Source organism: Talpa occidentalis, unplaced genomic scaffold, assembly GCF_014898055.3.
Source record: "Talpa occidentalis isolate TD23 unplaced genomic scaffold, MPIMG_talOcc4v2.1 talOcc4.2, whole genome shotgun sequence".
NCBI classification, from domain to species: domain Eukaryota; kingdom Metazoa; phylum Chordata; class Mammalia; order Eulipotyphla; family Talpidae; genus Talpa; species Talpa occidentalis.
The window spans coordinates 140333782-140360298 of NW_023602073.1; the positions used below are offsets into that span (position 1 = coordinate 140333782).

Consider the following 26517-nt stretch of genomic DNA (forward strand, 5'->3'; position numbering starts at 1 on the left):
TGAACCAGAACAACTCAATTTCAATTTGTGGAAAAACTATATTCAATGAACCAAACACAGTACTGAGAAAAAAAATTGGGGGTTGGGGGGAAGGGGGTGTTGTGGGGGAGAGTCAGGGACCTGGGGGGGGTCATTGGTGTGTGTTACTAAAATATCTGCATTTCCATGTAAACATTCTGAGATGCATTTTCAAGGTTTGTGTCTGAAAAGTGTGTGCAAGTTTCATTTTAAAGCCTGAGAACCCCAGGGGCAAAGCCATAGTTATTGTGTTATATGTTAAGCATTTGGAAGGGGCCCCGAGGAGGCCTCAGGAAGCAGTTACTGCCTCTCGGCTTATCATCCTGAAGGCGATTTGTTTTAAAGTTGATAATCCCTAGAGCTACAACAGTGTCCCACATCTGCCCTGAATTGAAAACAGATTCCCATTAAGAGCCTTACATCAGTGCTGCGGATTCATTCGATCTGAGTCAGAAAGGAAGTTGGAGAACATCGAACGTATGGTCCGATAGCAGAACAGCGGCTCCCATGGAGGACCGAGGCTGCTGGGTATGTAGCTGTGCTTCCAACCTTAAGGTTATTCTTGAAGGAAATGCCCTTCTGGCACTGAAGCAGGACTGCTGGGAGCTGGGAGAGTGCTCCAGGCTAACTGGTGTAAAGTAACCTTCCTTCTCTGGCATTGTCTGAGCTGCCATTGAATTGATCAGAATTCCGAGAGGGCGGGAAGACTCCATTGCTTTGCAAGTCTTTCTGCCGCTTTTGTGATGCACCATCTATGAAATATATATTTATAAAATAGTGGAGATATTTATATAAACTTCTCCCCAGACTCTAAAAAAGGTTTTCTAAGCCAAGAAAATGTTTCATTGTTAAAAGCCAGACTTTTCATCTCTCTCCTTATCTGTGAAATGATTTTTCAAATATTTGCACACATGCTAGCAATGAGGGTGTCACTGTGAGCTTCTCCTTAAGGAGCCTCAGCTCCTGGGCCGTCTGATGAACTGCTTAGCATCTAACATCCCCCTGAAGTTTTCTTCTCCGCCTGCTGAACAACTTTGTTCCCATCCTGTCTGTGGAAGCAGTGTACTATGGAGTGTGAAGTTCTTTTCCTTTTTAATTAGAAAGGAGATTAGATTTGTTCATTAGAAATGACTGAAAGAAAAAGCAGAGCATCTGGGTAATGAACAAGGATCTGAGTGGGGTGCTCCTCGGTTATTCGAGTTTATTCTGCTCACCATCTCTTCTGAGACGCTAAGGGTAGAACTGGGTACAATTGCTACCCAATAAATACTTGTTGAATAAAAACAGTGTTATGCAAAGGAAGCTGAGAAGAAGTGTCAGTTTGGACACATTTAGCTGATGAGTTTCCCTGCTTGGATAAATTTTCACTTACCTCCTTGATAAGATTGATGCTCAAAGTAGAGGTGGGGGTGATAGGGGCTTGAGAGGAATGTGCTGGTGTCAGTCAAAGCTATTGTGTATAAAAGTATATGATTCCACGGTCGTGGTATTAATAAAATAATCTGAAAGGTGAGTCTTGAAAGTAACTATGCTGTTCTGCGAGAGGAGGAGGCAAGCTGAGCTGGGGAGAGGGAACCCCCACACCCAGCAGCAGCCTCAGCAGCAGCAGCAACAGCCCTCAGCTCTGCCGGATGTGCTCATCCGCCATGTTCTAGGGCACAAAGCCTGTTCTTGTTGCATGCACTTCCCCTGGTTTCAGGAACAATACGTTAAGAGCAGCCCAGTTGGCAGGTAAGATTTTCAGTCCAAATGCCAAAATACTGTTCCCTCTTGACCGGTTGCCCACGGTTCTTGAAAGAGGGAAGGTTTTTCAGATGCCAAAAATTGACTGCAAACTGTGTCATGGGACTATGCCCTCTTAATCCCAGCAAGACAGAGGCTGCCTTTTAGCAAAGGAAGCACATTTGAGTTTTTGTGCTAGAGGATGCAAAAAGATGTATTGATCAGCTCAGACAGAAAGGGGAATTATCAGGCTCAGCAACATCTTTTCTGTCCAATCTAAAAAGAATGACAAATGAGCCTTGAAATCTATAGAAACGGTTCCAGTTCAGACCAGCTTCCTCTTTGGGAGATGATTGTGTATATATCTTAATTTAACTTAACCTACTTAATCCCAACCCTAGAGGTTGAAAAAGAAAATAAAAGCGTTATGGTGGAGACTTCCAAGGTAAAAGCTTTATTACAAATTGAACTACTATTAACTCAAGTATAGCTACCTCCAGAACACTGTCACTTTCTGAGTAGCAAAATAAGCAGTGTTCTTTGGGGTCCATATCCTCGTGCGTGATATTTGAACATCAGGCATTTAGTGACACGGGGTGTCACAAAGGGTCTATGCCACCAAGCCCATTCTCAGCCTAATAGGTCTCTGGAAGTTTTGTGAGCCATTGTTTGGAATTCAGAACACATTATCACCCAGAAACAAGGTTAGGCTCCCAGCTCAACTGCAGAATGCAAATTTACTCCCAAATATGGATAATTTGTCACAAGTTTCTGGAAATGGACCGAAAAAATGTCTGTCCTTTTGTTTAATGGCATTAGAGAATAAATGTACAGTGAACTGCAATAATACTTTTGAGAGTATTTTTAATATCCTTGAGAACTAAGTCTTGGTCTGGCACATTCCTTTCTTGATCTGAACCCTATCCCTCCATCCTGGATGCTTTGTCTCCTGCCACGCCCTCAAATGCAGTACTCTGGGCTGGAGCACAAGCGAATTATTTGCGTGTAATTTTCCACTTGCTTGAGATGTCTTCCACCCAACGATTCTGACAGACTCTTGATCAACTCAAATTTAACAGAGTTACAGCTCCTCTGTGATATCCCAGTAAAGTCCCACCTTCCTCCTCCCTTGGCCACAAACCCCTCTGAGTAAATTCTGCCCAGACTCAAGGGATTCCTACATTGAACTTCTAGAATGACAAGGACCCTAGTTAAAATTTTTTTTCTTCTAGGAAAAGCTAGAAATTCCTGTATTTTATTCACCTCCTCTGTATTTCTATGATGTTTCTATACCTTATAAGCACCATTGTGTACAAACACATTATGCTGCAACGTTTTATTTATCTGTTGCTCCCTCACCTAGACTCAGAACTCCTTACAAATAGGGATTTCCAGAACTTATTACAATGCCTGGAACATAGTGCATAATTAATAAAAGGATGGATGGATGGATGGATGGATGGATGGATGGATGCATTGATAGAGTAAATACTGGAGAAGAAGTTAGTCTATTTAGAGATAGAGGAAGAGCTCTATAGAAACTTCTATGGAATTCTGATGGGACTTTTAGATAGTTTCAGGGGAATGATGTTGATGGAATTTGTCCATTATTATCTTACTTCTACTGCTTCCACTGTTACATAAGGATGTTGAGGATAGGGAAGAGAATGGAACTTGGAGGAAGAACAGATAGGTTTTAATCCTAGCTCTCTACCTTCTTCAACTGTGGGCTTGGGTGTGCTATTTACCTTTACATATACCTGTAAATGCCTTCCTGTAAATTTGGAACCCCAACATGCCTGTGGCATTACAAGTACTTCACATAAACAATACTGATGGTATACATTCCTCACTAATATTTAACATACCACTTGCCAGGTGCCAGGTACCAGTCTAAGCCCTTTACTCATGTCAATTCATTTTATCCTCACAAATCTCTTTGAGGGAGGTCTCGAATTCTTATTTTACTGATAAGGAAAGAGAGCACACAACTAACCATGTAACATAACCAGGATGTGTGGGAGCAGCGTGTGAATCTAGCCAGCCTGGCACCAGAGTCCGGGCTCTTCACACAGGAAAGTGCCTGCAGTGCACGTGGCTCCTGGCACATACGACAGCCATCCAGCCTCTGGCCAGCGGCACTGCGAAGTCCACTTTGTGGACATCCATATGGAAGTACTATTCAAGTAGGTTTTAGCATCTGAAAAGCTAGAATGGTAGAATTTGCTAATGTGGGGAGATATTTGGTTCATCACGCCCAGGGAAAGTCAGCCTCGGGGGCATTGGGGAGAGTCTCTCGGGACAGAGACAGGTCAGAGGAGTGATGATCTTAGCTGCCCGCAACACTGCAATGACAGAAGAGAAGAGCATCATCTTTTTCTAGATAATGTCCAGGGATTTCTAAAAAAATCCTTTCTGAAATTGTGCTAACAGTAGTTTTCCTAAATATGAAAATAGCAACAGTCATGCTATCTTTTCTTTTTAAAGAATCATCTATTTTTGATCTTTATTTTTATTTCTTTTTTTTAACGATTTATTTATCTATGCATACAAGAACTGGGGTGTAGACCAGAGGTGTTGGGGGGTGGTGGTGGTGAGAGGATTCACCAGAGAGTGGAGAGCAGAACAGGCAGATCTACTGAAATACACTGCTGAGGGGAGCAGTGGGCGAGACAGGAGAGGTCTGCTGTGCCATATGGGTTAGCTCCCTGGCCTCTGGGGATCAAACTCATGCTGCAGTGGCCAGCAATAGCTTGACAGCACTGTCTTTAACCCCTGCGCCACCAGGGAGACCCCTGGTCTTTACTTTTAAAAAGTCACAGTCTTAGAGCACTGTTTCTGTTTCCTAGATTGGATTTGACAAGGCTGTGTTCTAGAATAGTTCCATTACTTACACCGAACCCTGAACCCTTACTTCTCTCTCAAATTGCTCTGAGCAATTTGTTTCCATTTTCTCCTATAAGAAAATTGAGACTCATTCAAACAGTTAACACATTTAACAAATTTCACACATTCGGATCTATGGCCATACTAGGCTGGCAGAAAGAAACTATATTCTAACCCTTTCTACCTGTTTGAATTATTGTTAGCATTTCTTCAATGAATGAGATCACTATGCCAGTGCTACAAAGCTACTGGCTATTTCAGGCATACCTATAGTAAGTCATTCATATGCTCCATAAATAGTATTTGAAACTTAGAATCATAGAATCATAAAATCATTAAATCCAGTAGAAGCCTCAGTCTGTTCCTCTTTGGATGGCAGTGGGATGGGGGGCAGAGGAAGAGAAAATTGGGAGAAGGAATAGGTGGGCAGCCTATATCTTTTTGTTTCCCCCCTACCTTTTTTCCCTCATGACAGCCTGGCTAGAGAACATCTTACCCCAAAACTCATTTATGTAAAATTCAGTCTCCTTTGGAGCATTTTTACATCTGTTAGGGTGCCCAGGAAATAAATGTGAAATTAAATTAACTTTTAATTGAATTTAAATTCCGAGTTCTGAATAAAAGGCTTTACATAAACTGAGAAAAAAGAACTTAACTATCCAAAAGTAGGTCAAGGAGAAAAAGGCACTTTCAAGTATCCAAAACAATCCCATCATTTAAAAAAAAAATCCTGAAAGTTCAATAAATATCTAATGAAAAAGCAAAATTAAGTTAGATGTGCTTTTTTAAAAAAAAAAATCATTAAACTACTCCAGAATGTCAATCATAGAAAATATAGGACACTAAAATGAAGTCCAGATTTTCAAACGGGGTTTGAATTTTAAATTAACCTTTTATTGGGCAAGATATTTAAGAAACTGGTTTCAGGCCAGCCATTTCCCTGGCCAGGCTGCTGTGAAAATAGGATGAGAATTAATGAATATAAATCTCCCAGTTCAGTAGCACAGCATGGATATGCAATAATATTTTGTTGAATGAATATTGATAACACCGAAGTAACTTAGTCTAACCAACTCAACTCTCCTTGGTGTGGGTTATTTCTCAAATTACATGAAAACAGTGCTTTCTGGAAAGAACAACCTCCCTGAAAACAGAAGTCCCAAATTCCTGGGGCCTGTTTCTAAGCTTTTATCAAAGGATAATATTAGAGTACAACTGAGCTTCTCTGACAATTAACTGAGATTCTGGTCTTCCATCCATTTGCTCTTTAAAAAAATACTGATTGTGTGTTTTCTTTTTTTTCTTAAGATGTATTTATTTATGCATATAAGAGCTGGGGTACAGGCTAGAGGTGTGGGGGTGAGAAGATTCACCAGAGACAGAGTAGGGAACAGAACAGGCAGATTGGCTGAAGTACACTGCTGAGGGGAGCAATGGGCGAGTCAGGAGAGGTCTGCTGTGCCGTGTGGGTAGCTCCATGGTGGGCCAGGGATCGAACTCGTGCTGCAGTGGCTGAGAATTGCTTCATAGGTTGCATCTTAGCTCTTGTGCCACCAGGGAGACCCCTGATTGTGTGTTTTCAATGCATCAAGTATTATTCTCGTGCTTGGGACATGTCAGTAAACACACGCAAATGAGGGCTCTGCCTCTGTGGCAGTCACTTCCTCCCACTGAGCCGTAGGTTCACAGGTCCTGCTTTCACCCAGCACCCTTGGGGTGGGCAGCAAAGTGCCCTGGACAGAGCAGTTGCCAGGGAGCTAGACTGATGCCCACTTGAGTCCTGGCTCCATGTTTTGCCAACTGAGTTTCCTGGGAAAAGCTTCTGAGCCAAGGTTCTTACCTGTAAAATAAGGATATGATACCTACCTTGCAGGGATTCTGTGAAGAGGAAATGAGGCATGGTGAGTGTAAAGTATCTGATACAAAATAGGTCCTCAGTACATGGTAACCCTTTATTATCTTAATGACGTAATAGATACAAAGAGTGTCAAGGCGTCAGGGCATAAGGATGTCTTGGGATAAGAGTTGAAGAGCAGTTGCCTCTTCTGAGCACATTCTACAAAAGAGCTACTTTTCAACCGTTTTTGAGGTAGACTGTTGTCCTGGAGGGTGCTGAAGTTATTTTGAGACACAGGAGAAGCATGAGGTCTCATTAAACAGAAGATTGAACATATGCTCTTTTTTCCACTGCTTCCTCAAATCTGGTAAAATGAAATAAGGGGGGAAATAAATTTCACAAGAACAGTGATTGGATAAGGATATGGGTGACAGAAATAAAAAAATGCCAGCCAAATTTGCGAAGATTGAACGTAGATGGAGGGAACAGTAGCAAGTGATGTAGAATACGATAGAGAAACTGAAAATGGATCACATGCAGTGTGGCATCTAGAGAACGCCCACAAGAGCAAACTCACAGAGTCACTCACCCCAAGAAGTTCCTGAGGGAGGAGGCAGGGGTACACCACCCCCACCCAAAGCCAAAGGGTACGATGGAAGGATTGTTTGAAAGTGTCTAGAGGGAGTAATGAGAACACTAGTTGACTCATCCTCACCAACCCCAGGCCTATCTGGGCAGCCAAGAAAACAAGTCAATTCCTTCACCCAAGCAGCAGGCTGAAGATGTCCCAGATATGAACTGGTTTCAGAAACAGTGTGTTTAACTGCTACCCTAAAACAGGGGAACTAAATAAAGATTTATGTACCGAAAGACAAGACTTCCCAGTTATATTCCCAAATTCAGCTCCCTAAATGCTAGTAGCTGGGATTCATACAGCCCCACATTCCAGCCACCACCGCCAAGAGAAGAGATGGGTCCAACAGTAGAGTCTGCAACTACTGATATCTGGGGACCTTCCACAAGGGTCCTCACTGTGAACCCCACACACAAAAGCCTTCAGTGGGTCTTCCATCTGATTCCTGGTGTCTCAATCTGAAGGATGAACAAAGGATCATGAAGAGAGAGATGTGGATGGGAACAACAGATTCCTAACCAGCTGAGTGGGGAGAATGAGCTCAAAGGTGTCAGAGACAACATTGGGACAGAATTGTATGCAAAACACATCCAAAAAGGATGTGGTCAGTGAGACAAGGGAAACAAGCAAGATACAATAGAAAAGGAACATTCTAGAAACAAAAACAATCTATATAAAGGTTTAGAAGATAAAGTCTAGGAAATCTGTCAAAGCAAAAAAGGAAGCAGGATACAGAGACAAAGGAAATTAGATGATCCATCCAGGAGGCCAAATATCCAAACAAGAAAAGTTTTAGAAAGAAAGAGCTGAAAACAAAATTTTAAAAAAAACAAATACAAAAACATAAAAGTGCCACTGCATAGACTACAGTTGGACCAATATAGAGATTAGCACGGCCCTGCACAGGGGGACTCACACATTTGGGAACTGCTCCATATTTTTCATTTGTGACAAGATGGAACTGCAGAGGGTTATGCTAAGTGAAATAAGGCAGAAGAAGGAAAAGGAATACTGGATGGTGTCACTCTCACATTGCGTTTAAAGAAACGAAACAAGCAGACAAAACTAAACCAAAACACATGGAAACCTGACTGTAGAATTGTGTCCACCACAGGGTTTGGGTGTAGGGCAAAGGGGAGGGGGCCCATGGGCTATGAGGAGGACTGTGGGTCCCATGGTGACAGGGTGTGGTTTGGCAACATCTGAGGAGATGTGAACCTCGTTCCCTAAGTCATGTAAAGTGTTGTAAACCAATATTAGCTCAATAAAGAAGAAAAGGTCATAACATTTACATCATTTGTGCTGCTTCTCAGCAAGCTCCTGAAGATGTGCTCCACCAGAATGAAGAATAAATAATGGCCAACCAATCCATGCTGGGACTCCAGACAGAGCATCTCAAGAGAGCAATGGAACTGACAGGCCAGTGGGTCCAACCATATTGAAAGGTGTTTTATATTCTGAAAGAAAGTTGGGAGCAAAATAATGAATCTGAACATAGAAAAGTAAGCAAGATAAAAAAGAAATCTCCAAAGAAAGGACAAAAATTAATGAAGAGAGAAATAGGATTATATCACTATGACTCAGCTGTGAACAGTGTTTGCTTATGCACAGTAATGGAATCATTCAACATGAATGGAACCATAAACCAGAACTGAAATATGGCCATGGAGGTACACTGATCAGCCTTCTCCCCAAAACTGATCTGCTGTGGGACATGTATCCCCACCTTGGGGACCCACATTTGTCTTCAGGAGGAAGGCTTGCTCTTTGGAGCTCTCAGTCAAGGACCTCGGGAGGAGGGTAAGAGCTGGCAGAGCTGCCCAGTGCAGGACTTCCCCCTCCTGGAGTCTTGTTCTGGGTCTCTTCACTGGTCTGGCCTTGGATTTCTCAGAACTACCCTGTGGCCCAAGGCTTATCCTGCTCAGCTTCTCTTCCTTCTAGCCTCCTCCTTGGTGTCAGAGCCGACTGGAACCGCCCTTGTTCCTTCACGAGCTTCTACACAGTAGATCTTGTGCATCTCGAATCCTGCCTTCGTTTCCCTTCACAGAGGACTCCCACGAACACAATCACTGTGTTGGAAGACTAGAAGAAAGAATGGATGGGAGGGGAGGCAAGCTGGAATGTTAGGTCATCTTTCATTTGAGGAATCAATAGAGTATGTCTATAATGGGTGGGCGGGGAGGAATAAGAAATAGCAGGTTAAGCACAGAATTTAGACATGAGGAAGGCAATGCCAGAAACAAAAGAGCTATGAGTGGTGTGTCAGGGAAGGAGTGTGAAGTACGGAGGTCTGTAGGGGGGGTAGGCGGGAGGATACTATTTGAAATAATAAATACCATTTTTTTGGTCTAATATGATGACAAAAAAATCTGTATACCTGTATATCAGATACAGATATAAACACATATAGATTTATACACAGAGAGCTTTCTAGCATATATATATAAACATACATGAATATATAGCCCCAACATCTTAATATAGCTTAAACATATAAATATATATATATATATCAAACATATGTATATATAACTTGAATATATGGAAATAAGTATATCTGCATATGTGTATATTTAATCAAGATTAAATATATGGAGTCAGACGGGATGCCTGTTTCATGTCTGCCCTCTCTGTGACCTACAGCTAAGCTCTACCCCCACCCCAACCCACTTCCTCAACCCCTAGAATCTGGCTGAAGTCTCTGCTTCTTAGCAGTGCTCATTCCTCTGCAGACTTGACACTCCTATACACGTGTCCAGGATTCAGGGAAAGACGTCCCAGAGACCCTCACAATGGGTCCCTGTTCTTTGGGAGCTTCACTCCAGGAGTCCTATGATGTGCTCACACCTTAATCTGAATTTGCTTCCTCCTTATTCTGAGACATCAGCAGTTCATTAAAATAGTCAAATGCTTCCCTCATGGATGGTTGACAGGGCTGGATAAAAAGGAAGGGGACATGAAGACAAAAGAGAGGATTGCAAAGCAGCTCCTTCCTCCTCCTCACCCCATCTTTCTGCCCATGCCCCACCTGGCTGGAAGGCAGCTGGCCTAAGACAGCTGCCACAGGGGCCCCTGGCCTCCTGCCACTTATCTTCCTCCCATGGAGCCCAGGCAGATGGGATGCAGGCAGGTGTGTGTGAGGGGGTTGTATGTGTGAGTGTGTATTGTGTGTGTGTGGTGTGTGTATATGTAGAGGACGTGGGGGTGTGTATGTGTGGGGTGTGTGAGTGTATGTGGTGTGTGTGTATGTGAAAGATTGGAAGGCATGTGGAGGGTATTTTGGGGGGGCATGTATGTATGTGGGGGGTGTATTTGTGGGGGGTGCATGAGTATGTGGTGTGTGTCTACACCAGAGAACCCTCTCATCTCTCAACTGACAAGGCCACAGGTCTTCCTACTTGATCAAGAGCAGGAGTATCTACCTGGGTCTCACTCTGGGCCAGTGAAGAGCTTTCCACATTTACATCTACTGTTGGAATCAATGAGGCAATCCAGGCAACATTGCATTGTTTGATGGGGAAAATTGTTATCTATATCTATATATTTTTTTTTTTTTGAGTGCAATAGACTGTGCATCCCAGGAGGAACCAAGAAGCCCAAATCCCCGAAATCAGCCACAGAGACTGTCAGAATCTGACAGACGTCCGCTCAATAGTCAGAATAGAATCTAACAGAAGATTTTTCAGGACAAAAACGGATAGGAAGACTATTTTTTCTTATTTTTCTCATGTTATAAAAGTAATACTTGCTCAATTATATGTATAATTATATACAAGATACTATATCATGTAAAAATACTATAAAATTAGAACTTAGACACAAATACAAAAGGCAACGATTGCACAATTTTCACTTTGTTTTCTTTCAGTCTTTTTTCAAAGTCCTTTCCGGAGCTGTGAAGTCATATTTTATGCATAATCCCATATCCTGCTTTTTCATTTAAAATTTCATCAAATGAATGTCCTTATACCTTTAAAAACTCTTTGTAAGCATCTTTTTGTGTAACATTCCAGCTCACAGATACAGGATAATTTGCCCAGTCCTTCTTATGTCAGGCATTTTAAATTATTTCAAGATTTTTTAACTAGAAATAATGTGGTGATGAACTTTTGGCATAAACATCTTTGTCTTTATTGCAGATTATTTCCTCAGAATAGATCCCCAGAAATGGAGCTGCTCAGTCAGTGGTATGAACTTTTTAAGGCTAACTAAATCTTTTTTAACAGATCGTCTCAAATTTTAATATTCAGATTTTTCAGACAAAAATGTTTAAGCTGGGGCCTCCCTGATGGTGCAAAGGGGTTAAGACGCAGCACTATGAAGCTGTCTACAGCCACTGCAGCATAGATTCTATCCCCAGCCAGGAAGCTGACCCATATGACTCAGCAGACTTCTCCTGTCTCGCCCGCTGCTCCCCTCAGCAGTATATTTCAGTAGATCTGCCTGTTCTGCTCCCCACTCTGTCTCTGGTGAATCCTCTCACCCCCTGCACCCCTGGCCTGCACCCCAACTCTTGTATGCATACATAAATAAATCTTTAAAAAACAACAACAAACAAAAATGTTTAAGCCAACAAGTGCATGCTATGGACCAACTCAGGAAAGCATGTGCCTCCTGCATCACCCCCTTCACCCCCATTCCTGCCTCCAAAGGTGGCCATTCATCTGAATTTGGGGTTTTTTTAGAGGATGACTTCTCCTGTCTCGCCCACTGCTCCCCTCAGCAGTGTATTTCTTCAGTCTGCCTGTTCTGCTCTCCACTGTCTCTGGTGAAGCCTCTCACCCTCCCGCGCATCTCTCCTATACCCTGGTTCTTGTAAGAGAGTATAAGAGAGGAGATGGGTGGAGATGGAGGTAGAGATATACTTTGGTTTCTGATCAGGTTGTATAAATCACCTTTTACTAGAGAGAGAAATATAGATGAGAGAGAGAGACTCATGTGATTTTATGAGGAAATAGGAGGGAAAATTCAATCAATTTTGTGTTCACTCCATATTGTGTTTGTGGATATGCCTGGGAGGAAGGTCAGACAGGCATGCTGGATGGGCATAGATTCCACCACTCCAACTTTCCGCCCCCTCCCCCATTGTAGGAACCAGCTACATGGCCAGGTCTGAGTGGAACTGTCTGCGCTGGAATCCTTGCTCTCCGTGTCTTAGAAAAGTTGCCCAGCCATTTCCAAAATCAGGTCTCTTCGCCTGGAAAATGAGAAGGAAGGTGATACTACCTGCCTGCAGCACTTGTGCCCTGGGATAAAGGCGCTAAGCAACTGACAATCAGTTAGGTTTATGACATTACTTTGTGGTGTGGCCTTCTGTGTTTGGGGCCAGAGAGAGTTTCCCAGAGTGATATCCAGAACCCTTTACAAGGTTTTCCTGGGGGCGTGTTATTAACATCACACTTGTCGTTTTCCCAAAACAGGAAGGCTATGTATTTTTCTCTTTTCCAAGATTTTCCTTGGAGTCCATGATGCCTGAGCAGGAATTCACATGGTTAATTCCAGCAGAAGTTTTTCCCACTTCCCTTACTTTTCCTGTGAGGCAGTCTAAGCTTGTATCAAACTGATGAACCCGAACTTACTTTTCCTATGTTCTAACTAACTGAACAAAGAAGCTCGAACACTTTCAGTCCAAACACACCTGAACTAGGTAGTCAGATGTCTGGATGACTGATTTGGTGATCTATGATGAGCAGGTGACTCAGATTCATTCCCTTTTACCAGAATCTCTAGTTGCTTGTATAATTGGAGATTGAGATAACTGGGTTAGTCATTACAGTTCCATTGGGAACCTTTGGGAAAATCTAGTGATAGCCAATGGCTGTTACCTTTTTTGCATTAGGAACATTATTATAAATATGATTTCTTTCTGAGGAATAAGTACTTTCTCTGGGGGATGAGACATGGTGGAGAGGATCTAATGAACAGTGGTGGGTGTTTTGATTTTATTTTAAAAAGGAAAACCAAATATAGGGGGAACTCTATGTAAGATAAATTGATTATATGTGGCTGTGAGATATCCCTACCTACTTAAATATCTCCCTACCTATGTATCTGCCTATTTATCATCTACCTAGTCATCATCTATTTATCTGTCTATCCATCCATCTATCTGCCTTTTCTCTCTCCACTCCAACCATGCTTGTTCTTAAAGGTCAGGAAAGTTGGCTCGCAGATATAATTTTCTTTTAAAGCATTTTTCTCTCAATCAAGTTATTTAAAATTACAATTAGTCATATACCTACACAGCAATCAGAATATAGTTCACCTGTGAATTTTACTGAACATTAGTCTAGAAAGGTAATCTGGTTATACTTATCGATTAATTCCCTCAGAGATAGTAAGTAAAGACACCAAGTTACTTTTATTCCTTTAGGTTAATGTCAGTATCACAAAATCATGTTGATGTTCAACCTGTAGAATAATAGCTGAATTACATCCTTGCAATCCAAGAAAGTTAGGGGAAAAAAATGTCCTTTCTAAAAAGTGCACATATGTCCATTCAAATACAATGCTTGCAACCACTAAGGGATTTTAGGCCATTCTGAAGCTAATTCTTGGATTCTGCACTAAGAAACTCTTATCTCATCACGGAACTGAACCCCAGGGAGGTCCCGGGACTTGCTTTGGTAACACAAATATTTAGCAGCAGGAACTGGAGTCCTTTCACCCAGTCTGCTGTTGCATCACCCAACAGGTGCTCTTAGACCCAATGTAACCTCCCCTTCCACTGGGACTGCACCCCATACACCAAGACCCTGGCCATCGATAGTGGTAAAGAGTTTATCACTTGAGTGAAGTAAGGAGACTAGGAGGTAGTTCTCAAGGCTCTGAAGCCCTGGCTTCTCGGGGGACCACAGCCCATGCAGGAGAACCAGTGGTTATTCTGGGGTGTATTTGAGGGGCTGTGCTACGCAGGCACAAATCAGTTAGGAGACGATCATGATTCTACATGCGCTGTATGAGAAGGAAATGGCAACTGTCAGTCTCTGGTCAGGATGTCTACATGCTAAGAGATGCTAATGAGTTTAGGTTACTCGAGGTTGTTGGGCCTTCTCTCTGTGAATGCTGGCTGGGCACAAGCCGGCCTGACTCAGAATCCCACCCGAGCCTCTGAAAACAGCTTTGACCTCTGGGTAACTAATGATCTCCTGATGTCGCTTCCCCTTGGACCCAAATACGTCCCATGGACGACGTCAAAAGCCTGCAGGGGAGCCCAGAGTGTCAGATTTTAGGAAGGGCACCTGGCACAGGTACTTTCTTGTTCTGGGTCTCTTATGCTATCGGGATGGAACTGGAGTTTCAAAATACTCTCCTTTTCCTCAAGACAACCACAAAGCCCCCCAAATGATACCTTAAGACATCTGTTCCTAGTAGCTTCTCTAAAATCAGTAGGGTGATCAAGGGATGTGGATATGATCTAGTGTGATCCTACCTCCATGGCTTCTGAAGTCCTGGGAAATTAGGTACTTTAAGAACACATATTTAAAATCTGGTGGCATGTAAGCATCAAGTGTTCTTCAAGCATTATTGGACTTCTGTTGGTGTCCAGTGTGTTTCAGATCTTCCCCAGGATTTGGGGTGTAGGGGGATGTGCACACTCCCCTACCACTGTGGACACAGTCTCCCTTCCTACTGCCTACAGTGCCTTGAGTTGTTGCCTTAATTCTGTACTAAATCTATATTTTTTTAAATATTTCTTTGAATGTCTGTATTGAAAATTATTTTACCTTAGTTGTGTTTTCCAAGTGGATTATTAGTTTATTTCTGCTTTTTGTGCATGTAGTGTGTGTGTGTATGTGCATGCACGCAGTTACCCTTCTGTTGTTTGCAACACCTCCCAGTGGGGGATCATTTGTAAATTCTGTTAATGAGCATTTAACACATTCCTTTTGATGAAGCTGTTAAATCTGAGTCCTACACTGGCATCCCACCAGACATCCCTCTCCCCAGCCATTTGTGTTTACCTAATCTTAACTACTTAGTGATGGTTTCTTGTTGGCACAATATCAAACTAAACTTTAGTCCTTTCTGGGAAAAAGAGGACTTCATTTTTTGTAAAAGAAAAAAAAATGCTTAAATCTGTATTCAAAGCCAGTCTGCTGTACTGCGGAGCAAAATATGCAATAGAAAGAATCAACATTCCACAATCACCCTGACTGGTGGTGCTGTGGCTGCAACCCATAAGCTGTAGCTGCAGAGTTTTGCAAGAAAAATACCAAACTCAAAACATGGGGACTCCATCTGTCAGAGAGCTTCCCTGGATTTAATTATAACTTGATCTCTGAAGAGGGCGTGTGTGTCAAGTGTGCTTTTCAATCACTTAGAGAAAGTGGAGTGAGTGACCTCCCAGCCTGGGATTCACTTAGGAAATGAGCCTCATGACCATCCCTACAGCAGAGGATCATGGGAGCCACTCAACCCTGTCACAGTCACAGAAGCAAAGTTTCCAAAGGCATAGATTTAAAAAAGCAACAGCACACAGATCTCAAACATCAATTATTGAAACTCAGTAGAATTAAAAATATAGAAATAAACCAAGGGAAGGAACCCAACTGTATATTCATTTATTTGTGAGGCAGGAAATGATCTCCCAGCTTGGAAAGCCCTCCTGTGGTTTATATTTTATCTGCCACATGTATACTCCTCACTCTCCTTTCCCTGACTTCAAGACTATTTTAGTTCTACAATTTCCTGCCTCTCAGCAAATCCCATGCCAATCCTAGGTATGGTCACATACAAGCACAGAATAGACATACATACAAACAGACACACAAACACACACACACACAGTTTGAGGCCATCAGAAAAAAATGTTCTAGTAGCAAATTAAGATTCCTAATGTGCTGGGTCTCCCTGGTGGTGCAAGAGGTTAAGCACCACATTATGAAGCAATCTGAAGCCTTTGCAGCATGAGTTTGATCCCTGCCGGCCAGGGAGCAACCCACATGTCGAAGCAGACCTCTCCTGACTCGCCTGCTGCTCCCCTCAGCGGTGTATTTCAGTCGGTTTGCCTGTTCTGCTCCCCACTCTGCCCTGGTGGATCCTCTCACCCCCACATCTCTGGCTTGTGCACTAGCTCTTGTATGCATAAATAAATAAATCTTTAAATAAATAAATAAATAAATCTTTTAAAAAAAAAAAGATTTCTAATGTGCTTCTTAGCACCTGGCCCCAGAGTGTGTACTTCTAAATAGGAACATGCTATGTTGGCCAACTCAATTACATCAGAGCTACCTGTCTACCAAAGAATGACCAGGCAGGGAGATTTCACCTAGAAAGGGGGTTCACTGCACATAACAGACTCGCACAAGATGTGCTTTTTTCTATTTTACTGTACCAAAAACAAAACAATAACAAAATAGGATACAACATCAGTTTTAAGGGGTTGTTTGAGTTAATTCCCAACCCAGGTGACCTGACATAACCCATAATGTGAAAGCATTTCATATCTCGAGTTAATAGCAAAGAAGAAAATAAGAGGGGGCTGCTGGTGTTGACACAGGGAGTGGACTGATGGTTGACCATGTGTAAAATGGCCATCAATCCAGTCATGTAATCTTACCCAGTCCCACTTGATTTCAAATGCTTCCCAGTCTCCAGCCCAGAGCCTCTGATCTCATTTTGACACTGTTTTTCTGTTCTTCTTGACTCTGGGTAAAAGGCGTGAAGCTATAGGATGCATAGGACTCATGCCCCAATGTCTGGTGGCTTTGACTGGGTTGGAGTCCCCGACACATCTTCACAGTAGCCAATGGTAGCCATTACTGTTGACCAGAATAAGTCTAAGACCACAATATTGACCATAATATTATTTTTACAATAGAGAAAGAGATGAGGACTACTTTTTTGAGTCTTTCTATTGGTGTTTTAGAATAATATTTCATCAGTGCCCTTGTTCTTTCAAATATTTCTTATATCAAAGAGTGACTATCATAAAAACACTTGTGACTGAAGTCACTTTTTGGCCTTTATATCCTGGCTGCCATTAGAAAATCTTCAGATTATCTTTAAGTAAGCTGTCCGACCCATGTGGTCATATCTGTGAGCCAACTCACCAGGAAGATCAGAGTCCCAAACACTCATTTGCTCACTGAATATACAAGTAAGATGGTGCCATTTTTACAATATCTTTTAAATATTGAATAAGCCTGAATTTCTGCTGTTTAAGAGCCCCTTAAAAGCAATCAAACCTTGTACTATTGTCTTTAGTTTCCTGGGATAAAGTTTAAGATAGTTTAAGTCATGTTTAGCAAAATACAGATTATATCAGAAAGGGAAAAAATGTTTAACTTTATGAAGAAATGTCAAGGCTGTTGATCACTGAGAGCCAATGAATTCTCATATAACAGGTTTGATCTCATTAGCTCTTGTTTGAGTTATACCTAACTGGTGTAAGATTGTTTAGGCTACTGAGACTGAGTATTTACCCAAGAGTAAATACTAAACATAGAGAAATTGATTCTTGCTCAATAAACTAAGAAGTTTAAAAAAACAATGAGCTCAGGAGTGAACACATGTCATGTGGCAGTTTCCACTAAGGTGAGTCTTGTGGCCGTTTTGTGTGTTCAAACAATGGGTCTGCCATTGACCAATTTGGGAAGTCAGGTTTGGTTCTGTCTTCTGTTCTTCGTCCCCTAGATTTCTTCTTTCTTTCCTCTTCTAATGGCATCCTCTTTTGCTGTTTCTTTATAATTCTTTCTTCATATCAACATAGGAAATTTCATTTCTGTTTTGGCTGCAACACATTCATATTTCATTCTGCCTTTCCAGGCATCTGTACTTAAATCCATTCTCTCCTTTTCTGGAATAAGAGGTTGTTTATGGTTAAAGAAATTTCAAATGACAGAATGCAGTGAGGGAAATGTTTTTTCTTATTTTATTGATTTTGCCAATCATATACATAGCTATATAATTTTAGCAAGACAACTTCACACAGCCATATGTGTGCCTGCCCACACCTTCTCCAGCAAAGCTCCAGGACCAATACCCCATCACCTTCTCTCCCCTCCCCGTGACAGCCCACAGTATATTTCTCACAGAGTCTAAGAATTATTTATATTGTGTTTTGCCAATTTGTTTTCTTTGATTATTTATATTCTACAAATAAGGTAAACCATCTGTTCTTTCACTTTATGACCTATTTCACTTAGCATGATCAGCTCAAGACCCATCCATTTTTTAATCCAAAAGGCACTATTTCATCTTTTTAAATATCTGAGTAATGTTTCACGGAGTATATATCCACAATTTCTTTATCCTGACATCTGTCATTGGGCATTCAGTTTGGTCCATAACATAGCTACTGTGCATATATTGCTATGAATATAATAGTGCATATATCTTTTTGTATTATTGCTTACGTATTTTTGGGGTAAATATCTGAAAGTGGTATTGCTGGGTCATATGGTTTTTCCATTTTAGTTTTATAAGGCATCTCCATACTGTTAAAGGTTACTCCTAATTGCGTTCTCACCAACAGTGGATGCCTGATCCTTCTCTGCATCTAGGCAACATTTATTGTTTCCAGCATTTTTGATATGGGCCTTTCTTATAGGAGTGAGATAATATCTCATTGTCATTTTGATTTTCATTTTCCTTATAGTCAGTGATGTTGACCACTTTTTTAGCTAATGAAATCTGAATGTCTTCTATTTGGAGAGGCAACTAGGTCTTTTGCTCATTTTTTTTAATTATGCTGCATGATTTTTTTGTTGTTGAGTTGCATGAATTCTTTATATATTTTGGAAATTAACCCCTTGTTGTACATACAATATGCAAACATCTTCTCCCTGTCCATGGGTTGTCTTTTTATTTCTGTGGGTTTTTTTGGGGGGTGGGGTACAGGAGCTTTTTTGTTTGATATAGTCCCATTGGTTTATTTTTGCTTTTGTTTTACCTGCTGTTGGTGTTGCATCCACCAATACACATCTGCCATTGATGTCCGAGAGTGTATCATGTTTGTTTTTCTTTTATGTATTTTATGGTTTCAGGTCTTATATATGAGTCTTTAATTCATTTTAGTTAAGTTTTATGTCTAGGGATAAGTAAGGATCTAGTTTCATTTTTTTTTTCACATAGCTGTCCAAGTATACTAAACAAAAATTATTTGTTAAAGAGGTTTTTCCTTTATTCATTGTGTGGTTATGACTCCTTTGTCAAAGTTTAACTACCCATATGTCTGTAAGTTTCCCCCCACCCCCAGGTTCTCTATTCTATTCCATTGGTCTGTGTTTTGGTTCCAATACTATACTGTTTTGTTTACTGTAGTGTCATGGTATAGTTTGGTTGACTGGAATGACAACTACCTTGGTCACAACTCCTTTATCTCACTCTTTTCCTTTTCCACAGTGAATCACCAGCCTCAGTGGAGACTCTGTGGGTCAGTCTCCATCACCAATGATGAACTAGTGCATTTGCCTGTGAGCAAAATTTAATTTTTAATTTTTCCTAGTTGTGTAAGGGTAGAGATTTCTAAAAATCTCCCTATTCCATCATGTTGTGGGTACAGTCCAAGACAAATTTTTTAAAAGATAGTAAAGTAAAACTATTGCTCAACTTACGGTCTTGAAATACTCATTCAATAGGTAGGATAAGTCAGTTGGACCACATATGCTTCCATTTCTTCTACTTACCTTAATCTTAATTCTTCACTTTCTTTGAGCCAACTCTCCAAGATATGGGGACTGAATGACCATTTTATATGAACTCCCTCTCTCCCCTCTGTTTTGCCAACTCGAGAGGATATCTGAATTTTTGTTACCCAGCTCAATTATCCCTGTTAGGGTAAAAGTTTCCAATTTTCCTTTGTAGCCCACTATTGCCCTCTATCAGTCTATATGGTCTAGTGGTATGGAATCAACCCCCAATTCAAAGGGTTGCCCTGTAATGGCCTGACCATTTCTTAGAGCATCACATTCCCAGGTGTAAGATGGGTAAATCAGACTTGATCTCAGGAACTTTACTGGAACTATTGAAAAAGAAGTACTTTCTTCTATAGTTATTCTGAGATGGTTGCTATAAGCCTGGATTTGCTGATGGCCATCTTCCCACCATGCAGAAATGCCTAAGATTAAATCATCAAAGGGACAAGGAGAGATTAGGTAGAGACACAGATCACCAAAGACATTCCTAATCCCCTGGACCTATCCCTAATATTTCAGTTATGCGAATCAATGAATCCCCTTTGCTTTAAACCAATATGAATAGGATCACACTTGCAACAAGTAGACTAGGCAGCCTTTCCTTCCTCTTCTTGCAGTTGTGTTTCATCCTCTTTCACAATAATCCCAGACCACTCCCATTCACATCAGGGTCCAGAGGTTTGTTGCTTCAAGCTTTAGGCCTCTGGGATGCCTAAGAGAATGAGAGAATGAAAAGCAGAACTTTGGCAGCTGCTGAAAGATCCTTCAGGGTCTGAGTTTAGAAGAAGCACAGCAGGCTGGGAGGAACAGGCAGCATGAACACAACCTAAGAAACAGCATCCTGAAATAAGATTGGAAAAAGGAGAGGACAAGGAAACACTTAACTGTTGAGGAAAGGGATCCTGGAGCCTGTTCTGCTGTACTGCTCAGTGTGGTGGTGGTGATGATGATGATGATGATGATGATGATGATGATGATGATGATGATGGCAGCAATGGTACATGGAACCAGGGGAATTATCCACATTGATATCCTTTTTACATCTTACAAAACTAAATGTGATCAGAGAAAACCTAAAAATTTGACTTGACTGTGTACAGTCAAACCAATTACAGTCATTTACATGGAATGCTTCCCATTTATGCATAATTACCATGAGACATAATAATGATTATGTACTTCATTAAGCATGTGTCAGATTAATTTAATTCCTTAGATCCTATTTGATGGCATCTATAGACATGATACATTTGTGCTGTGTCTTCCCAGCTTATTTGGAACACATACAAATTGGTCATCTGCCTACAACTTCAAAAGAAGTTTATAATGTCAAAGCTATTATATTTAAGGAAATGAGGAACCACAAATGGATAAGTAGAAAATGGCAGTGTTTCTAGTTTCCTTATCAACAGGAAGGTATCGCCATCATATCTGGGCAATTAGGACCCAGTGAAAATCAGGTGGATAAATTGCTGAAAAAGAATATCAGCAGTATATTTTTTAAGCTTAAATTCTGCCATTACATAGAAGTTAATACAGGGGAGGTATTGGGTGGAGGTAAAGTTCAGGGAGCTAAGTGAGACAGACCTGCCTTAATCAGCTTCTCTGGGCCTCAATGTTCAGATCTGTAAAATGGGGTCATAAATCCTACATCACAGATTCATGAGAAGATGCAATAATGTCCAGTAAATTCTAACTATTGTCACCTTAGAAAATATGGTATTCAGCCTGAAGGTCCCCTCAAAAAGGGGGGAAAATCTTGTTCCTTCTGTCTAAATGGTGTTTACAAGAGAATTTTGTAGCTTCAATGAATTGGAGCTTCAAACTCCTACATATTAGTTTAAAGCATATGAAAATTTTTATATTTCAAAAATGGCCCCAAATTGGAAATTCCATGTAGTGCAATCTAGTGTGAGTAATGGAAGTTCTGCCCTCCCATCATGGTGAAGTCATGAGTGTCATGCCCCCTTCTGATATAGAGTAGGCTTTGACCAAGAACACTATGCATCGCAAGTTCTCAAGAAATTACCAAGATATGGAGGACAGGCAAGCTGTGACTGACCTAGTGAGCATTGACCTGCTCTTTAAAATCAAATGAAAGACAAAAATAAGGGCAGAGAATATGAAAGCCACAGCTTGGGGCACAAAATACTTCTTGATTGTTATCCTTTTTATTGCTGGTTTTAGAATGAAGGGGAGGGTTTTTGGCGATAAAGATAAAGGTAAGAGAACTGAAAAATCCCGACATGGAGAAAAAAACTTTAGAACCAAGAAAAATAGGTACTGGTATTTAAAATAATTTGGTTGGGCCTCCCCTGTGGCGCAGCGGTTGAGCACTGGGTTGCGAAGCTGCCCTCAGCCTCTGCAGCGCCAGTTCGATCCCCGGCTGCTCCCCGGCCACTGCAGGAGGGTCCCACATGGCGCGCAGACCTCTCCTGCCGCCCGCTGCTCCCCTCAGCAGTGTACTTTGGTCCTTCTGCCTGCTCTGCTCCCCGCTCTGGCTCTGGTGAATTCTCTCAGCCTCCCGTGCTTCTGACTGTACCCAGTGCTTGTATAAATAATAAATAAATAAATCTTTAAAAAAATAAATAAATAAAATAAAATAATTTGGTTATTTTGTGTTCCTATTGAAAAAAGAGCAGCTAGTATCTTTAACACTGATAACAAAATCAGGTAAAGGAAAAAAGCACTGACTATGGAACTGGAAGGAGCTATCTTTATAAAATATACTTAATGAAGTGTTTTTAAATGGTCCTTGAGATTAGACAGTAGACAGAACCATCTTTTCTCCTGATCTTTTCATAGAATCATGCAGCTAGAAGAGATAGTTCAGTCTTACTTCTTGGCTCAGGGAATGATAGAGCTTTGTAACTAGGCTATCCAATCTGAATAGTTTTCCAACTCATTTTTTTAAGGTTTTAAAATATGCTCTGTCCTGAACTCCGGGCTTGCCTTTCACCCACCACCAGCACAGGTAACACCCACCTATCCCAGGCCTCCAGCCTACTGTATCCTGGGATATGGGCCAGTGGAATCTTCAACAGAAACAGGAGTTTCTTTGGTGTATGGATATTATTATGGATATTAGCAACCTTCATCTTTCCATCACTTCTGAATCCATTGGTCTGTGAGTGCAGTAATCAACTGTAGCCTCTAGAAGTCTCTGCACATGGAGGACAGCTGTCAAAGACATCCGCCTCCAGTGCTGAGTCTCATGGAATGTGAAATGTGACTACAGCCAGAGCTGAGCTTTGGCAGCTCCTTCTCCTAGCAAATTAGCATCAAGGCAGAGCAACAAAGACAAATGTATGTGAATTCTATCAATCATAGGCTCTATGCCTGACTGGAAAAGGTCTACTTAATTCAATAGTAGCCCAGAAATTAAATCAGATTTACCATGATCCATAATAATCTGGAAGAGCTCGCTGATCTTGGTTATAGTCCCCCCCGCCCCCCAAATGGCCACTGAGTACCTTGCAAAACTCCAGACTATCCAAACTTGATAGGTCATTGGCAGAGCTGGCAGTGACCCTTCATATGTGCTTGGAGCCAGATCCCCCTCAACTAATAGTGAGCAAAAAGTTTGCCCTTTCTTTCAGGTGTGGTTCTTTTGTGCAACGAGAAATCAGCAGCCTATGACTGGAATCTTAATGCCCAATTGGTTTACTATTCTGTGGGTCAATGTCCTTTTGGGAAAGTGTCCTTGAACCATTTGCTTTTCTTCTCTTGAGAGTGGAAGTGCAGTGACTGTCTTGTGAGGGTTTCAGAGAAGTCCTGGTGTCGCACTCACTTGACCCCGACACTGCACAGCACCCTGATGGGGCACTTTCCCCTCCTGCCTGGCACCCCACCCTTCTCACAGCTGCCCGCTCCAAGGCAGGCTGGGCAGACAGTGGAGGGAATAGGGGAATTTGAGACATATTATTCAGGCCACCAAGACCAGGATCTACACTACCTAAAATCTGCCTATCAGAACCTTACACCCTGCCCTGGAGGCAGAGCAAGTTAAAATTGTGGGAAAAGTCATAGAACATTGAGCCCTCATGCTCTGCAAACTGTACTGACACACAATCCCTTACCTTAGGACTGCTGTGCCTGTTAACCTGTTACCTCAGGAGAAAGAAAAGGGAAGTTATCATTGTTTTATCAGAACTAGGAAATATTTGCTATTCTTCTTTGGAGAACATTAAGATTCATCAGGGAGAAACAGAAACCTGAGAAATAGCTGTTGGCCTAATTTGGATGGCTGAATGCTGTCGGAATATCCTGTGAATTGCAATTGGGCCCTTGACACCATTCTGGGGAGGCCAGGAGGAAGCTATTCTCTGAGAAGCACAATGTCTTGTGTCTGCCATACCTAGATTGTACATGGGAGGTGTGCATGGGATGCTGGGGACTCGCTGAATTATGGAGGGCACTTTGATTTTGCAGAGAGAAATTCAGCTCCAGCTGCAGCTGTGTGCTGGCCACCCTGGAAGCCAGGCAGTAGTACCAATGAGGCCACATGGCCAAGGAAGTGTCACAGCTGGCAACCAGCTGGAGACCAGTGACAGAACCCAGCAATGGTAGGGAGATGACTTATCCCTATCCCAGGTCCTTCCCTTAGTAGTTCTGACATCCCAGACGTATTCTCGAACCCGTTGTAGGGATTGGTGATAAGTCCTGTCTCACCAAGATACACAAAGACTAAGTAACAACTGGTAGACATACTTACTTAGAACCTTCCCTAAAACCTAACTATTTATGTCTGGTTGCTGCTGTTATTTTTATTATTATTCTTACAAAGAAAGGACCACTTGAAGCATGAAATAGCTAATGCCTCACATTTTCAATAATAACTGCTAAATGGCGATGCTGAATTGTGAACCTTGGCGGGTCTGATCAATGCCCAAGCCCTTAATCATGAGAAAGAGGAAGGAGCAAAAAGAAAAAAAAAATTGGCTTGAAAATTTCAGCTGCCTTTATCACTGACTGGGTGAGGAAGAAAACCTGGAAAAACTCCCAGTTTTCTTCTAAAGTAGTTCCTCAGTAACTTTTAGCTCCATGCTCTGTTACATATTGATTTTTCCCTTTCCCAGTGAATGGGGTCCAGATCACTAGCGTCACCGTTTTGCTAAAATGTATAGAATGTGGCTCCCATTTTTGAAATGGGTAAAGAAAAATCTTATGAAGCTCTAGTAAGTCCTTTGTAGGAAGAGAGCTACACGCATGGGGGATTCTAGTCCACTGACGCTGCTTCAATTATGGAATGTAGCATTTTAGATCTGGAAAGGTCTGAGATGATGTCTGGTCCAATGCCTTTATTTTACCGATGAGCAAAGAAGGCCCGGAGATGAAGGAAATGGCAGCTGGCATTCCTGGCCACCGCTGCCCACTGTGAAGGGGCTTGACTGTAGTTTTGGGGGGAAGGGAACCCACTATAAATGTCGTTTTGGGGGAAGGAAACTAATGTAAATGTAGGTTGTGGGAAAAAGGAAGCTACTGTAAATGTCATTTTGGGGGGAAGGAGTTACTGTAAATGTCATTTTGGGGGGAAGGAAGCTGTGGACAGGCTCATCACAGAGCCGGTTTGGACACTTCGCTAGAAGAGCTGTCTGCACACACACTTGCATACTCACCCCCTGCGCCATGCCCTTGCTCCCATTCTTGCTTTGTTCCCCAAATTCTGATACTATCCTCCCCAGAAGGAGCTGAAGTAAACAAATCAACAATCAAGGCATTTTTTGAGCAGAACAGATCCATTATTCTTTGAGTGAGCAGATTCCAGATTCTGATTTCTGTTCTTCACTCAGCTTGTCTCTTGGCGAGAGGGAGAAACAAAGAAAAACTTTAACAATTTTGCTAACAAGAACTCTTTCCACGTCTGTTGTTGAAGGGCTGATGGCCCTATTAGCGATCCCATTGGGAACCAGGGTCCTGTGCTCATTCGGGATAAGCTCCTGGCCAGCACAGCCTCGTTCCCGGGGCTGCAGAAGAGGACAAAACTGTCCCCAGCATGCCCCCCTCAGCTCCCACCACATGTCTCAGACCAGCTGAAGACCTGGTGCCTGCAGGCAACTGCTAATTTGGAATCACTGATTTCTGACAATCTGCGACTTTGTGTGTTCCACCCTCAACACAGTGCAGTGGAGCCCAGAGCTCTGTGCAGTTCTTGAAAATTCCCTGTCAGCGTTGGAAAGCCAGACACTTAGAGTGCTTCCAAAACATCGAATCCAAAGTTCCCTATTATTCTGATACTTCTTATAGGTATTGGCTTTATTAAGCCTGTAATTAATTGCCATTAAACTCCATTGAAAAGCCTTGTTACTTTACAGGAGAATATACTTGTTCAAACGCCAATTTCTAAGGCTTATCTGCATATACGTAAGTGCATTTTTATATGAATAATAGTAACATCTACTTAGCATTCACCATGTTCCGTTGGAGCCTTACACCAATATCTCACACGAACTTCTGGGAGACGTGGTATCATATCCCCATTCTGTAGATGAGAAAACTGAGGCTCACTGGGCTCGTGTCACTCACCTAAGCAGCTCTGAATGCTCTTCTGTGGGGCTAAAGGCAGCACATGGGGACAGCAGCCTCCCTGAACCTGTTCACACATAGCACACTCCACACTCAATATCCATTTAGGGGCAGCTTGGAGGAGGGGCCAGGGCAGGGTAAAGAAGCCCAAGAAACATATGAGAGAAGGAGTCGTGTGGGTAGAGGGGAGAGAAGAACAAAAGTAACGGAGTTATTTCCTACTTTGATCTGAGTACAGATTTATTTATTTATTT

General features: G+C 41.9%; 1 protein-coding gene across 1 annotated transcript in view; it reads left to right on the plus strand.

Moving 5' to 3' along the window:
• The first annotated feature begins 349 nt into the window (after positions 1-349).
• Positions 350-26517, plus strand: part of SASH1 (SAM and SH3 domain containing 1) — a 229628-nt gene continuing 203460 nt past the window's right edge. Inside the window, exon 1 of the mRNA XM_037520543.2 lies at positions 350-546. Within this exon, the coding sequence (XP_037376440.1) occupies positions 526-546 (21 nt within the window). The 5' untranslated portion in view covers positions 350-525. The remainder of the gene's footprint in view (positions 547-26517) is intronic.